This window comes from Gymnoscopelus braueri (genome assembly GCF_963280865.1).
Source record: "Gymnoscopelus braueri genome assembly, chromosome: 6".
In the NCBI taxonomy this organism is placed as follows: domain Eukaryota; kingdom Metazoa; phylum Chordata; class Actinopteri; order Myctophiformes; family Myctophidae; genus Gymnoscopelus; species Gymnoscopelus braueri.
Window position 1 is genome coordinate 11,988,507 of NC_137607.1, and position 14,504 is coordinate 12,003,010.

Below are 14,504 nucleotides of genomic sequence, written 5' to 3' on the forward strand. Positions count from 1 at the left end.
ACATAAATGACTCACTGATACATCGGTTAGGCTGATATATTGACCAATATTTGACTTTTGTGTTGGTTAGTTTTTTGTCCACTTTCAAACTGGCGTCCCTATTTTGGGCATGTCACAAAACAATTGCACATTTACAAACTTCTGAGCAATTTTTTAACACTTTTGAATACTGTGTAAGAGGTTAAATTAAATATTCTATATTCTTTTGACAAAAACAAAAGCGGTCAAAACTTGGGTAATTGGTGGTCTAGGACTCTCCAAACTCTGGGGTTGACATCGGACCCAAGAATCTGTCATGGGTTCTGTCTCTAGACGATATCCATCCATTAAATGGATGAATATCCATCCATTAAATGGATTAATATCCATCCATCTGGTTCACATCATGCAGAGCATGTCATGTGTTGCAGTAATCAGTACATGCTGCAGCGGGAACATCGATCAGTCTGGGTGATATTGGTTACAATCAAATATCATTATATTTTTGGACAGAATACAGAATATTACAATATCGATTGTGTGATGATATTTTCAAGATGACTTGACTGCTTTCAGACAGCAAACGGTCATTAGTAATGAATCAGGTAGCCATGTTCATTTCACTCAGCCTGAGCGGTCTAGTGAGTTCTAGGGATGGGATGATATGAAAATTTCATGTCACGATTATAGTGGGATTTACGATATTATCGCGATAATCAAAATATGCTTAAAACTCTTAAAATGTCACGTTTGTTAACCACTTGAACCCCAGCATCCATAGTCTGGGATGGGACATTTGCCAAAAAATAGCACATCTACAAGCTCACGACATGTCGCAACGTTGATTTTGTCAAATGTTAGGAAGGGACTACTTGAGAAGAGATCCAGTAGAACTAAAACAAGTCATTTTATGCTTGGTTGCACACGGGGTGTCGTGCTCCGAAAATAGAACTCACAACGCGGTGTGAGTTTGTAGATCTGCGATTTTGTGCAAACATCTAAGTATAAACTCCATCATGGCCAGGCAAAATACATTTTAGTTGACTAAATCAACTGTAAAACATTTCAGATGACTAAAATATGACTAAAACTAAATGGAATTTTATTCAGAAGACTATGACTATAACTGCATACAAATTTGCTGTCAAAATTAACACAGCATGTGACGATGTTGATCCAATCCAATCCACTTTATTTATAGAGCACATTTAAAAACAACAGTGTGTACACTCAGTAAAATACTAAAATAAATGTGTTTGTTTGTTTAATAAAATAAATGTGACTATGTGTGCGTGTGCGTGTGCGTGTGCGTGTGCGTGTGCGTGTGCGTGTGCGTGTGTTTGCGTGTGCATGTGCGTGTGTGTGTGTGTGTGTGTGTGTGTGTGTGTTATCAACAGAGCTGGTGATAAAGAAAGAGGACCACCCATGCCTGCTGTGTGAGAGCAGCTTCCCCAGCGAGGAGATCCTGGCGGCCCACCTTCAGAGCCTCCACCAGAGGCCCAGCACCGAGGAGAAGGACTTCAAATGCAGGAACTGTGGCAAGAAGTTCCCCATCAAACAGGCCCTGCAGCGCCAGTACGTTTCCTCTCTCACGACACGGCACCTTATCTTACATGTTGTCCTCCATAACCCATTCAAACTGGGAAACGTCATCTGTGTAACCACTTCAACCATTATTTTATACTTTGTGTCGCGCTATGAGCTTGCAGATCTGCTTTTATTTTTTTTATCGTGGAAAATATTTGCAATTATTTGAATAAATATTTTTTAAAGCGAACATTTTTAACTCAAATCTTTGTTTCTGGGGGGTCCCTGGAACAACATATTTTGAGATGGGGGTCCGCGGCCAAATACATATAATTTTGGGGGTCCTTGACATGAAAAAGTTTGAGAACCACTGATATAGATTTTATTATTTTTTTTCAAAAAACTGTTAGGATTTAAAAGACATTTGTAGAATCCCCAGAAGCAAAGAATTGAGTTACAAAATATATATTCAAAGATTTGCACACATTTTCATGATTTTTCCAAAAATAGCAGATCTACAAGCTCATGGCTCTCGGTGCCGCGCTATGAGCTTGTATATCTACTATTTTTGAATAGCCAAAGTATAAGATAATGGTTAAAGTAGTTAAAATCTAAAAAAATAAAATAACAGTATTATCCTTTTGGCTCAGAGCACCCCTGTAAATAACCTTTTCATCCACTGCACTCCTGAATTACATGAGTTACTTTACAGCACCTTACATTTATGTCATATTACGGTACGTAAATATGTAACCCCCCCTAAGATACAGTATGGCACGAGGAAAACTTGAGAGAACATCTGTTCTGAACATCTGATAGGACAGATTGAAAATGACTTTATATTGACGACGTATAAACTGAAGTGATATTGATGAATTTCAAAATATTATCAAAGTGTTCTGCAAACTTGCGTCACAGCACCCTAGGGCGCCATAGTTTGTTTTGTCTTGTTGTTTATTTATTTGCATGCTTCCACAGTGTGTTGCATTGCTCTGAGTCTCTGGCTGCATCAGGGGAATCCAAGGCTCACCAGTGCTCGCTGTGTCACAACTCGTTCAGCTCAGAATCCAGGTAACACACTGTTAAAACTTCATATTACATCCACGTTACGTAAGAACCCTAGTCGTATTTTTAACTCACTCTAGCGAATGGCTAGTCCTTCAGGTTCCCCCAAAGCTGTCAAATCTGAACAGGGAAGGACTGCTTTCAGCATTGGTGCACCTCGTTCTTGGAACCTCTTGCAACAAGATCTTAAACTAAATACCCTAGCATCTATCTATTTTAGGAATTGACTTAATAACTGTTCATTACCTCTATGCAACTTTTGTAACTGATTGCTGTCAACATATTGTCTTTCTTTGTTGTTCTTATGTTATTTCTATGTGTAATCTCCCTCAGTGATCTCTCCGAGAATTTTGAATAAAGGTTGAATGAATACTGTATGCACAGTGTATCTACAGTTGATATGTGAGGCTGATATTCAGTACTAGTGTACTGTGTCAACCAGCTTCATTAATTATACGGGTTCACTGAGACTCCCAGGTATAGAGTTTACCACTGTGTTCTTTAACTGTGTATCGTATAGACAGCTTGACCTATTTCTCCAGTGACATGTTTGTGTGTGTGTGTGTGTGTGTGTGTGTGTGTGTGTGTGTGTGTGTGTGTGTGTGTGTGTGTGTGTGTGTGTGTGTGTGTGTGTGTGTGTGTGTGTGTGTGTGTGTGCTGTGCGTGCTGTGCTGTGCGTGCGTGTGTGTGTGTGTAGCTTCGAGCAGCACAAGGAGGCGTGCAGGGGAGACGCCCGGTTCATCTGCAAAGCGGAGAGCTGTGGGAAGAGGTTCAAGAGCAAAGACGCTCTGAAGAAGCACAAGGAGAACGTACACACAGGTTGGCACCATGGCACTTTTTCATATCACGGACCCCCAAATTCACACGTGTCTGGCCATGGCGTGGACGCCCATTTGAAATTTGAAATTTGGTGCCAGGGACTCCCATATAAGAGAAGATGGAAGTTCTTAGACTAGATTAAGTACCCCTACGTCTCTCTATAGGTGGGGAGAGAGAAACCTATGATCTTAATGGTCATTCTTATGCATTCTCTCATTGGATTACCTTCTAGCTGGTGAACTTATATCACTTTGGCGTCCCTATTTTGTGCAGATAAAAAAATATCAGATTTACAAGCTCATTGTGGACTTGTTGTGAGCTTATCTGCTATTTTCGCTATTTTCGAAATGGGGCTTAAAGGGATAGTTCACCCAAAAAAGTACTTTTTATCTATTGATTAGTCACCACATGAAGCCTTGAATTCATGGAGATTGTTTAGTTTTTGTCGCATTCCTAAGCCAGTAATTTGATGACCGGCGGCGGCTCTGGTAGGAGACACAAGGTGTCAACTTTGAGTCTCCTACCGGAGACATTAGCATCTTTCCGCCGTTTTTTTTGGGTGAACTATCCCTTTAAGTGGTTAAACTGTTCCTAATTTTGCTGAGGAACTCCTTCAGGAACCCCCACTTTGAGAACCACGTACTGCTCTAAAGGCCCCATGATGAAGCTGATTAAGTTGCACTAAAACTAATCACATGAACGACGCTCGACCCCGATCGGTTCAACTATTCACATTAAATAGTGATAGCTGGCCCTTTGCTCTTCATGCCACAGTAGCTCTGTTAGATGTTAACCCATTCTATCAAGGAACGCCTCTGTGTCACTTTGGCTATTCAAAAATAGCAGATATACAAGCTCATAGCGCGGCACCGAGTGCTATGGGTCCATGGACAAATCCATATCATTTTGGCTGGTCCTTGAGTTGACATGAAAGTTTGAGAACCACAGATATTATACAGTAGCAACATAAGTTGAAACAAAATTTATGTTCACGATTAAACAACATTTTTAAAGCAGCTCGTAGCGCAGCACATCTGCTATCTTTGAATAGCCCAAAGTATAAAATAATGGTTATACCTAAAGACACAACATGCGTTCCCGGATTGAATGGGTTAATGACAGGAAGTGGGGGCCGCCGGGCGGCTGTATTCGTTTACACACACGTATCGTGATAAAGCATTAACCCTTAACACGATGAAACTGTCCTTAGCTTGATGGAGATGCAATCTGTGCCTTGACGAACCAGCGTGGCCACAACAATGTGTGTGTGTGTGTGTGTGTGTGTGTGTGTGTGTGTGTGTGTGTGTGTGTGTGTGTGTGTGTGTGTGTGTGTGTGTGTGTGTGTGTGTGTGTGTGTGTGTGTGTGTGTCTGTGTGCGTGTGTGTGTGAGTGTGTGTGTGGGGGGGTAGTTGACAGTACAACCATGGGAATGTTTCCATTCCATGCCCTACAAACGAAGACACCTTTTTTTTTAATTGTCGCGTAAAACTCTCATGACTTTTTTTACTCTCCTCCCCAAACGGCGGACAAAGCCTCCGGCGTTATGGGATATTTATGCCGTTGTGTAATGGGGTGTAACGTGTCCGTGGCGTCTAGAATGTCGCGGGTTTATTTTGTCTTGTAAAACGGCAACGATATACTTTCACTGTGCTCAAGGTACATTGTGACGATGATCTGTTCCTTTTAGTGTTTCATAAATCGCCTCCTTCCTTCCTTTCCACCTCCTCTTCGCAGGAAGCCCCCGGAGGAAGCTCACATGCACCATATGCAACAGGAAGTGCTCCTCCTCGCTCAACCTACAGGAGCACCGTAAGGTGGGCCCGTCTACACTTATTACATACAGTTATCGCCTGATTGATCACCAATTCTTTTAGATCCATTATCTAGGCCTATTCAGCATTTGAGCCACGGAACCGTTTGATGAGATTTAGACTCTCAGACCCAAGACTTAGAATATCTTGTTATCATTGGATAGGATTTTGTCCACAATTCTACATTGATGTTGGTACCAATAGGAGAGATAACAGGCAAACGTTGATCGAAACAACAATTATTTAATTAAGTAATGCAGATGTTTAACATTAACTTAACTCTTGAGAGCGTAAAATGAAACGAAATGGACCCGTAAGGGTCCATTTGGTTTCATTTTACGCTCTCAAGAGTCAAAGATCTATAAAGGGTCCACTTGGTTACCAACTCTCCATCATTTAGCTGGGGACTACCTGGAACCCCCTCAAGGACCACTGGTGGTCCCCGGACCACTGGTTGAGAACCACTGTTTTAGATAATCGCACTTATTTTGCATAATCGTCCGAATAGTTTCCATTCATGACTTTGGCTTTGACCTCTTTATTGATAATAAACATAATCGTTGCTGTCGGCCAGACAGTCACACAGAAGTCTCTGATGTGACTCAGAAAGTCACACAGAAGCCTCTGAAGTAGCAGATCCACAAGCTTGTAGATCTGCTACTTTTGCTATTTTTTCTATTTGAATCCTGAAAAGTAAAAGTTTTGGTTACATAGGAGGTTTCCACTCCGACAGAGACGATAATCGAGTCGTTTATGCAATACAGTCGTTTCCATATGTATACATTTTGTCTATTGTTCAACAATAGCGCAAATAGCAGATCTTCTACAAGCTTAGCTCGCAACGCGGTGCGATGCGACGTGTTGTGAACTTTTAGATCTATTTCCACCCAAAATAATTAAACGTTTTCTTTAAGTATAAAATGGTACATTCATTATTATTTTTTAAAGTTATTTGTCATACATATATCTGCCCTGTGAGATTCTCGTTCACAAAACGCCTAAAAGGCAAACAGAAATGTCACTTTGATTTATGTATTCCATTGTTCAACGCAACAAAAAAACTAAAACAATTTGTACGACGTTTAATCGTCAACTAAAATGTCACGACCGTGACAACCACCCTATTCACCCCACCTCTCTCGTTGTCACAGTGACACACAGAGCCCCACGGCTCATCTTATCAGCGTGCCACGGATACCAGAGGATCCCATTGGCATTAGGTTGCGTTGTGCCAGCGTATCTCTCTCTCTCTCTCTCTCTCTCTCGCTCCCAGGGCGGTCAGGGGGGGAGGGAACCAGAGGTGGTTTCTAATTATGGCTCGCTCTCTTCTTCTGTCCTTCCTCGACAATTAGATATCAGATGCTGTTGTATTCGGTTCCCGTAACCCGGCCTAACCTCATAATCTCACGCTCCCCCCCCCCCCCCTCCCCCTCTCTCTCTACCTCATGCCTGATTTATTATACTCGGTTGATCGCCGGTGTCATGACACCGGAAATAGACGATCTGCAAGCTTGTTGTTGTGAGCTTGTAGATCGGCCTTTATTTCTGGCACGCAACACCTGGCAATCACCAGCTCAAGTGGCCTTAGTGGTTTAGAGTGGTAGGTTCAGGGTTAAATTCCCTGGCGCTGTCATACCAAAGACCCAATGCCTCCCTGCTTGGCACTCAGCATCAAGGCTTGGATTGGGGGGGGGGTAAGTCTAGGGATGGGACGATAATCGTTATTATGGTTTATCGTGTTAAAAAAACTATTTTGCTTTTGTTGAGCTGCAAATTCAGTACCACTTAAACCCTCTACACTTGATAAAAACTGACCTGTAGAGAGTGCATTTGGTACTCTCTTATTTCACTCTACACAAATCAATTCGTCAAAAATAGCAGATCTACAAGCATCGCAACGCAACGCGTTGTGAGCTTGCGCTATTTTTGGCAAACGTTCCCCCCCAAAATAGGGATGCTGGGGTTTCAAGTGGGTAACAGAAGTGGCAATTTAAGTTGTAAGCATATTCTGATTATTGCGATAATATCGTTAATCACAATTATTTTTTGCCACAAAATGACATACTAGCGTCGTGACCAGGCAGGGGTGTGCTTGTACATAAAGCCGCCTCGCGCTGCACAAACAGGCAGATAGGCTCCTGACCCCCGTATGGGGCCACAACATGGCTCGGCAAAGGCTTACTTACTTACTTACACGGGGGCGATCAGCCCGAGTTATAAATCAGGCAATGGGTCAACCTTGCCGTCAACCCCCAGGCCCTCCTCCTCCGTTCCGTCTCCTCTCTGCCTCGTTTCCCATCACGCAGCGGGACAGCGTGTCTTTACGTTAACGGCCTTGTTGCAGATTGCAGTGTGTGTGTGTGAGCGACACACGGAGGGGAAGAGGGTTTTTCCTTTCACGAGCCTCATCCCCGCAGGCCTCGTGAAACTCAAGAGCCACCGGCGGGGAGCAGACAATAAGGATCTCATCCTGGCGTCAGGGTTCCTCCTCGTACCGGACTGGAATCTTTTACTCTTTCACAGTTTTTGACGAATAACAAGGGGTCGTTAAAATACCACAGCGCTATAATGCCCCAAGCCCTGCAGACTGAACTTGTGTACTGTATGTATATAGGGTTGGAGATCCTTCCTTTTTAACGATTCCACTATTTACGGTCCGACTCCTTAGCGGTTCCCTTTAAATGATTCCTATATTCGCGATGTGGCGTGTTGTGAGCTTGTAGATCTGCTATTTTTTTTAATCTATTTTTTGGAATTTAGATTTTTTATGAATAATTGTGAAAAAAAATTTAAACATATTTTTTTAAAGTAAAAAAAGGGATATTTACATAAAAATGGGTCCGCGACCCACAAATGGGTCCCGACCCACTATTTTGGAACCACTGCCTTAGCCTAACCTCAAAACCACGCCCACCTGGGTGAAACACCTGGGAAAGAGGGAGTCCCTTTCCGGATCCCAAACCTAATAATGTATAGGGAAGTGGCTCCCCGGCCCCATAAGTCAGCGGGGTCAACGAACCATCGTTTCTCGGGACAGTGTTGGTGATAGAGGTGCTCATTGGTTGGTTATTATGCATCCCGTTCGGCCCATTTGTTTGTTATTTATGATGCCGAGCCCCGGGCCGGAGTTTGGATTTTCATTTTCTCGTGTCAACATCTATCCACTAGATGGAACGTCAGGGCATTTATCCATTACAGCTTGGCTGATAGGTCAGCAAATGAGTTTTCAAGTCTAATCGTCTCCTTCAGGTAATGATATAGTTATGCAGGAGGAGGGGGGTCATTTAATCTGCCTCCACCCACTGCATTTGGAGAAGCAGTGAGGAGTCTTAAGTGACATGCTTATGGATCTAGCATACGGTTATAGTTCTTATCACTGAGCACCCATTTCGGATGCTGTCAATGCACTGAATGGGACATTTTCACGTTTAATCAGACTATTGATTGGTCTAAGTAGGTAAGATACTGACCTACCCATGTTAAATCAGACTATTGATTGGTCTAATCAAGGGATAATGACCTACCGACGGGGCTCAGTAGGTGTTTTGTATAAAGTATGGTTTAGGACTGTGTCGGAGGCGCGAACTTGAACCACGGGAGGCACAACTGAGCGAGCTAAACCGAGCGAGTTGCCGTGACGAACGTTGCGACGTTCGCTTGAGCCGACTCAGCGCCGTCCGAGTTATGTACCGATAGGCACAGAATCGTAAATCATGTTGTGGGGTGAGCGTCAACCCACAGAATAACGACAAAACACCTACTGCGCCCCGTCGGTAGGTCAGTATTTCACCTACTTAGACCAATCAATAGTTTGATTAAACGTGATAATGTCCCATTCAGTGCATTGACATCATCCGAAGCCGGTGCACTGAGCCAACATGCACAATATCCGCACCCTGACTCTGTCTGACCAAGAATGGAACAGAGCCTTAATTAGTATAATTGGAAAGACCTGTGAAGGAAATAAGGAAGAGGCCCAATGTCTTTCCAACATGGCTGCTGTGCATATAGAGCCTATTCAAGCACTGCGTTTGGCTGTATTCTATTAAGTTGTTTATTGAGACAGAGATACAGCTCAACTGAGTCATAGTTGACTCAACGCAACATGGTAGCACTGCCACCGTTTCACACAAACCCAAACCCCCAGAGTCTAACATCATTCTGTTCTTCCCGAAAGTCAAAACTTTGCATAATGAGCGGTTTGCTCCAAAGCGGCTTAAAAGCCATCAATTATCATCATTTAGCTCAACTGGCTTTTACAATAGCCGCTGTGAGAGCCAGAGCTGCTTAGCATTAGCATATGTTATTGTAAATCCCAAATGCAATTAATGGAACTGGGCGCTAAAGCAGGAGAGGCATTCAGACCTTTTCCATTGCGCTTTTGTATGTAGATATATTAGTCAAATTGACTGGTGACCTGACACTTTAGTAACTTTCTATGAAACCCATGTCTGTAATACATTATAAACATACTTAAAACACAATATTAAGTGCTCATAAATATTCATAATGCTCTATGACACACATTGTATAAGTCATTATACAATGCTTTATAATGTGTTGTGATTATTGTTATGGAACATTATTATTAGTGTCTATTTATGAGTCCTTATTACTGTAAGTATTCAGTGTTTTAAGCCGTTTATAATGCATTATAAGTATGTTTATAATGCATTGTGGGCGTGGGCTTCATAGAAAGTGTTACCTATACTTTTTGTATCATCCTTGACATGCACTTTCCCCCAACCAACCGATCTAATCTGTTTTCATGTACATCACACCCTGCTGTAGGTCCATGAAATCTATGACTGTCATGCGTGCGACAAGAAGTTCATCTCCACCAATCAGCTCAAGCGGCATATGATCACACACTCGGGTAAGTATATAAGAAAACCCACTTCTAGAATGACTCTCCCCCCGTGCCCTTGTTTGTCATCTGGTCTGAGAGTGTACAAATGGACCCTTTGGGTCCATTTAGTCCATTTGGTTCCATTTGTACACTCTCAGAGTGATCCCCTTAAACACTGTATACTGTACTTCATTGACTGGGGTCCCGCAGGGGTGCATTCTTGGTTCCCCTCTTTTTTTTTCCCTCTACACCAAAAATAGCCGATCTACAGGCTCCGTTGTGAGCTTGTGTTTGAGCTTGTAGATCGGCTATTGTATTGGATCAGCTGTTGATCTGATTGCAGATCTGCTATATATGTTGGTTTCTTGTCCACGTGCTTTTGTTATTGTCTCCGCCAGGCTGAAGGCATGGCCAAGACCATGTTTTGCACCCTATCCGTCCATCCGTCCGTCCGTCCGTCCGTCCGTCCGTCCGTCCGTCCGTCCGTCCGTCCTTCTGTCTGTGATCAGCTAATCTCAAGCACCGTTGGCTTGATGGCAGAAAAACTGTGCACACACTCTCCCTGGATATGCCAGAGCAGAAACTCTGCCCCAAATCTTGTTCTTTCGCCTGTTATTGCACCACCAGGAGGCCGATTGTTGCAAAACATATTTTTTGACAGTACTCTACAGATTTCTTCCACACATCACGCAAATCGGTACACAGTATCTCTATATTCATTTAAACAAAACGGGTCTGCGTGCTCCGTGCTCCGTTTTGAACAAAATGCCTCAAATCATATATATATATATAAATCGTCTATAACAGGCTGATTCGTGTTTTTACCTACCGGTACAATTGCACCGATCTGTGTAAAACTTTGTATGCGCCAAGGAAAAACCTTTGCCCTGCATTTTTCACATCTGCCTTTTATAGCGCCACCAGGAGTCCGACTTAAATACATTTTTTGATATTACTCCTTCAGATTTTATCCAAATTTCACGCAAATTTGTACACATGATCTCTATAGTCATGTGATAGATTTTTCATATTCCATCCTGATTGGCTAAGATTGACATCTAAAGGTTGCAGGAGTCGCCCGTTTTGAACAAAATGCCGCAAATCATGAACGCAGAGTCCGATTGGGGTGAAACTTTGCACGCACATTCACACTACGTTGAGGAACAAATGTCACCCTTTTAACATTGTCCTATTATAGCGCCACCATGCAGGAGGCCGATTTTTGCGAAACATATTTTTTTAATATTACTCCCACACATTTTTTCCAAACATCACGCAAATTGGTACACATTATCTCTATAGTCAGTGATCAAGACGGTTCTGTCCTATTTTCCATCCTGATTGGCGAATTCCGCATGCTGGCCCACAATAACCTACCTGACCTGGTGGAGACCTGTGCTCCAAGGAGCACTTCTTCTAGGTTAGATTTGTTTTGCTTGAACACAAAATGTGAAGAATGTGTTTCACACAGCACATGTTGTTTATACAGATGCTAGGTTTGATGTTTACCTGGTATCCTAGTTTCTTTGAGTCACTACATTGTTCTCTCTTTGCTCTACATATGTGACTATTTACACTGTTGATTGTTAACTAGAGTTCATGCTTACTCTGTCACTTCTAAGTAAATGTATACATTGTATTCAAATTGTCGCCGAATGTTAGCATATTTTCACAGAATGACATGCCGAGAATACTGAATAGGGATGCTAGGGGTCGATGTGGATAAGTTAACCCCTCCAGATGTTACTTTGTGACAAAGTCTCTCTCTCTCTCTCTCTCTCTCCCCCCCCCCATCTCTCTCCTGCTGTGGTCTTTGTGTGTGTTCTGGGTCAGAGAAGAGACCGTACACCTGTGAGATCTGCAGTCGTTCGTTCAAGCGCCTGGACCAGGTCACGGCCCACAAGATCATCCACAGCGAGGACAAGCCGTACAAATGTAAACTGTGTGGGAAAGAGTTTGCCCACAGGAACGTGTACAAGAACCACAAGAAGGTGAGCCACGAGGGAGAATTCATTTTGTTATCACAACGCACTCATCCACTGGCATGCGTCAGTGCTTTAAAATCCATTTTTTATGCAAGGTGCACAGGTCCGCCCGGTGACAACCGTGGCTGGCATTATGTCCGTCTGTCCGTTCCAACCACATGAATGCGACTTCTCTGGAACGCCTTGAGGGAATTTCTTTTTCTTAACTGCCAGAGTTTTTCAGAAAAGTGTCACGCCACTGCCAGCGATTCTGAGTGTTTTTTTACCAACCTTTAAAAATCATTGAATATTATTTTTCACAGCGACCCACCCGGGTTTAATGTGGCGTCCTGCCGGTGGTTAGTTTCACCTCTTTTTTACTGAGGTGCCACCAAGAGCGAACTGAAAACAACCCATTGGTCCCGCTAACTAACAGCGCTGTTTAGTTTCACCCTACGGCCACACAAACCAAAGTGTTAGCTGAATCGATTACCGCGTGATAGCATTATGGGGACATTACAGTTCGGACACGCTTCAAAGCTAGCGCTATTAGCGACGCGCTGCAATCAATCAAGGCCTCGTCGGCGGCGGCTGTTTTCAGTGGCGTGTCTGGCCTCCCTGAGCCTCCCTGTGTTTACTTATGGGAGGCGGGGGGCGTCACTCACACAGACGGATGGGGGACAGGGAGGCTGGCCAGATAAACAGGAGCACTTTGAACCTAAAGCCCCTAAAGCTACATGTCTTCATCGAGTCAACAAACTGAATCAGACACGGAGCCTTACCCCCCTTACACCCTAACCCCGGGGCTGCACCCAGGACCCTCCACCCTGGCTGGAGCCTCCTGCACCAACGCCCCGCCAGACAGCCATTTCACAACACATGGAAGGAGAGGGCCAGGCAAAATTTTGATATATGCAACTGACCCCTACGCCTACGGGTCGATTTTTACACTCGCAGCTCTACGGGGATTTTGCCGTGATTTTGCGGTGTGGATATACATTTTACTGAAATCTACACAGTACAATCCTCAGTGTTAATTTAACTCAAATATTATATGTACCCGTGACCCATAAAACAGTGTAGATCAATGATTCTCAACCTTTTTCAATTCGGCGACCCCCGGTTTGACATGCATTAGGCCACGGACCCCCAAGTTCTTTGCAGTGTGGCTCCGCAGGAGTCTATAAGAGGGAGTCAGGCTGTGTGTGTGCTAATCCCGTACCCATCAGTCCAGCGTAAACCGCTGGACTGGTCAACACCAAATGTATTTTGCCACAGAAGTACCTCCACTAATCTTTTTTCACATATATATATATTTTTTTATATTTAACGTTAATTTTATAATGGGGTCAACAGGGCTCATTTTGGGCTGAAACCTTGTCTGAATTTTTTGCCATACATCATTATTTTCGATTGATTGAATACTTTAACACGATTATTAACAGCACAGGTAGTACAGTCAAAGGCTATGCGAAAAGGATCACACAAAAAGGGCTTGACCCGTAAGGGTCCATTTGGTTCCATCTGGAGTAGGGGTGTGCCGATATATCGTCCCGCGATATATCGCGATACGTTTTCGTGACGATATGTATCGTTTTGGGGGGAAAAAATATATATATATATTTTTTTACAATAATAATAATCAGGCATGCAAACAGCCCCGAGGTGAAAAGGGTGACAACATGTTTTTTTTTTTGCGGGTCAGGTGTCACACTATTGCCCTATTTGGATTCAAAACGGCTATTGTAGCTGAAAAGCTACAAGTTTGCATGTCTGAATAATGCAAAAACAGAATTATTTGTTTGCATTTGCTTTTTTTCTCCCCCATATATTTTCATAATAAAAAAGTGCGTATCGTATCGAAATCGTATCGAAGTTGTGAGCCCAATATCGTATCGTATCGTTTCGTGAAATTAGTGTATCGGCACACCCCTAATCTGGAGTCATTGACCAGCTGGTTCCTAAACTGTCAATCATTTAGCTGCATGGGGACCCCCTGGAAATTCCCTCACAGACCCCCTGGGGGTCCCTGGACCCCACATTGAGAACCAGTGCAGGAGCTGACAGCTGTGTGATGTGTGTTTCCTCCTGCAGACACACTCTGAGGAGAGACCCTTCCAGTGTGAGGAGTGCAAGGCCCTCTTCCGCACGCCCTTCTCCCTACAGCGCCACCTGCTGATCCACAACAGTAAGTACAGGAATGTACACCAGTGCAGTGGTTTTCAAACCCCCTAAAATAATGATATTTGAACTGGGGACCCCCCACCCTAACAAGCACTTGGAATTGTAGGAGTTGAGGCATTACCTTTTCTTTGACTCGGTTCCACGGATCGATTGATCCACAAGCTCAAAACGCCTCAACGCAAGGCGTTGCACTTTAAGCAAATCATCTGGGGACCCCCCTGGGGGTCCAGACCCACAGTTTGAGAACCACTTCCACAGTGAATGAATCAATGTAGCCACAAGTGAGTGTATTATTAACTTAACATT

At 43.4% G+C, this 14,504-nt stretch overlaps 1 protein-coding gene across 1 annotated transcript in view; it reads left to right on the forward strand.

The window, feature by feature from the left end:
- prdm5 (PR domain containing 5) overlaps positions 1–14,504 on the forward strand; it is a 74,245-nt gene that overhangs the window by 11,377 nt on the left and 48,364 nt on the right. Inside the window, exons 5-11 of the mRNA XM_080431074.1 lie at positions 1,377–1,554; positions 2,485–2,577; positions 3,269–3,390; positions 5,125–5,204; positions 9,993–10,077; positions 11,884–12,041; positions 14,109–14,202. Of these exons, the coding sequence (XP_080287200.1) occupies positions 1,377–1,554; positions 2,485–2,577; positions 3,269–3,390; positions 5,125–5,204; positions 9,993–10,077; positions 11,884–12,041; positions 14,109–14,202 (810 nt within the window). The remainder of the gene's footprint in view (positions 1–1,376; positions 1,555–2,484; positions 2,578–3,268; positions 3,391–5,124; positions 5,205–9,992; positions 10,078–11,883; positions 12,042–14,108; positions 14,203–14,504) is intronic.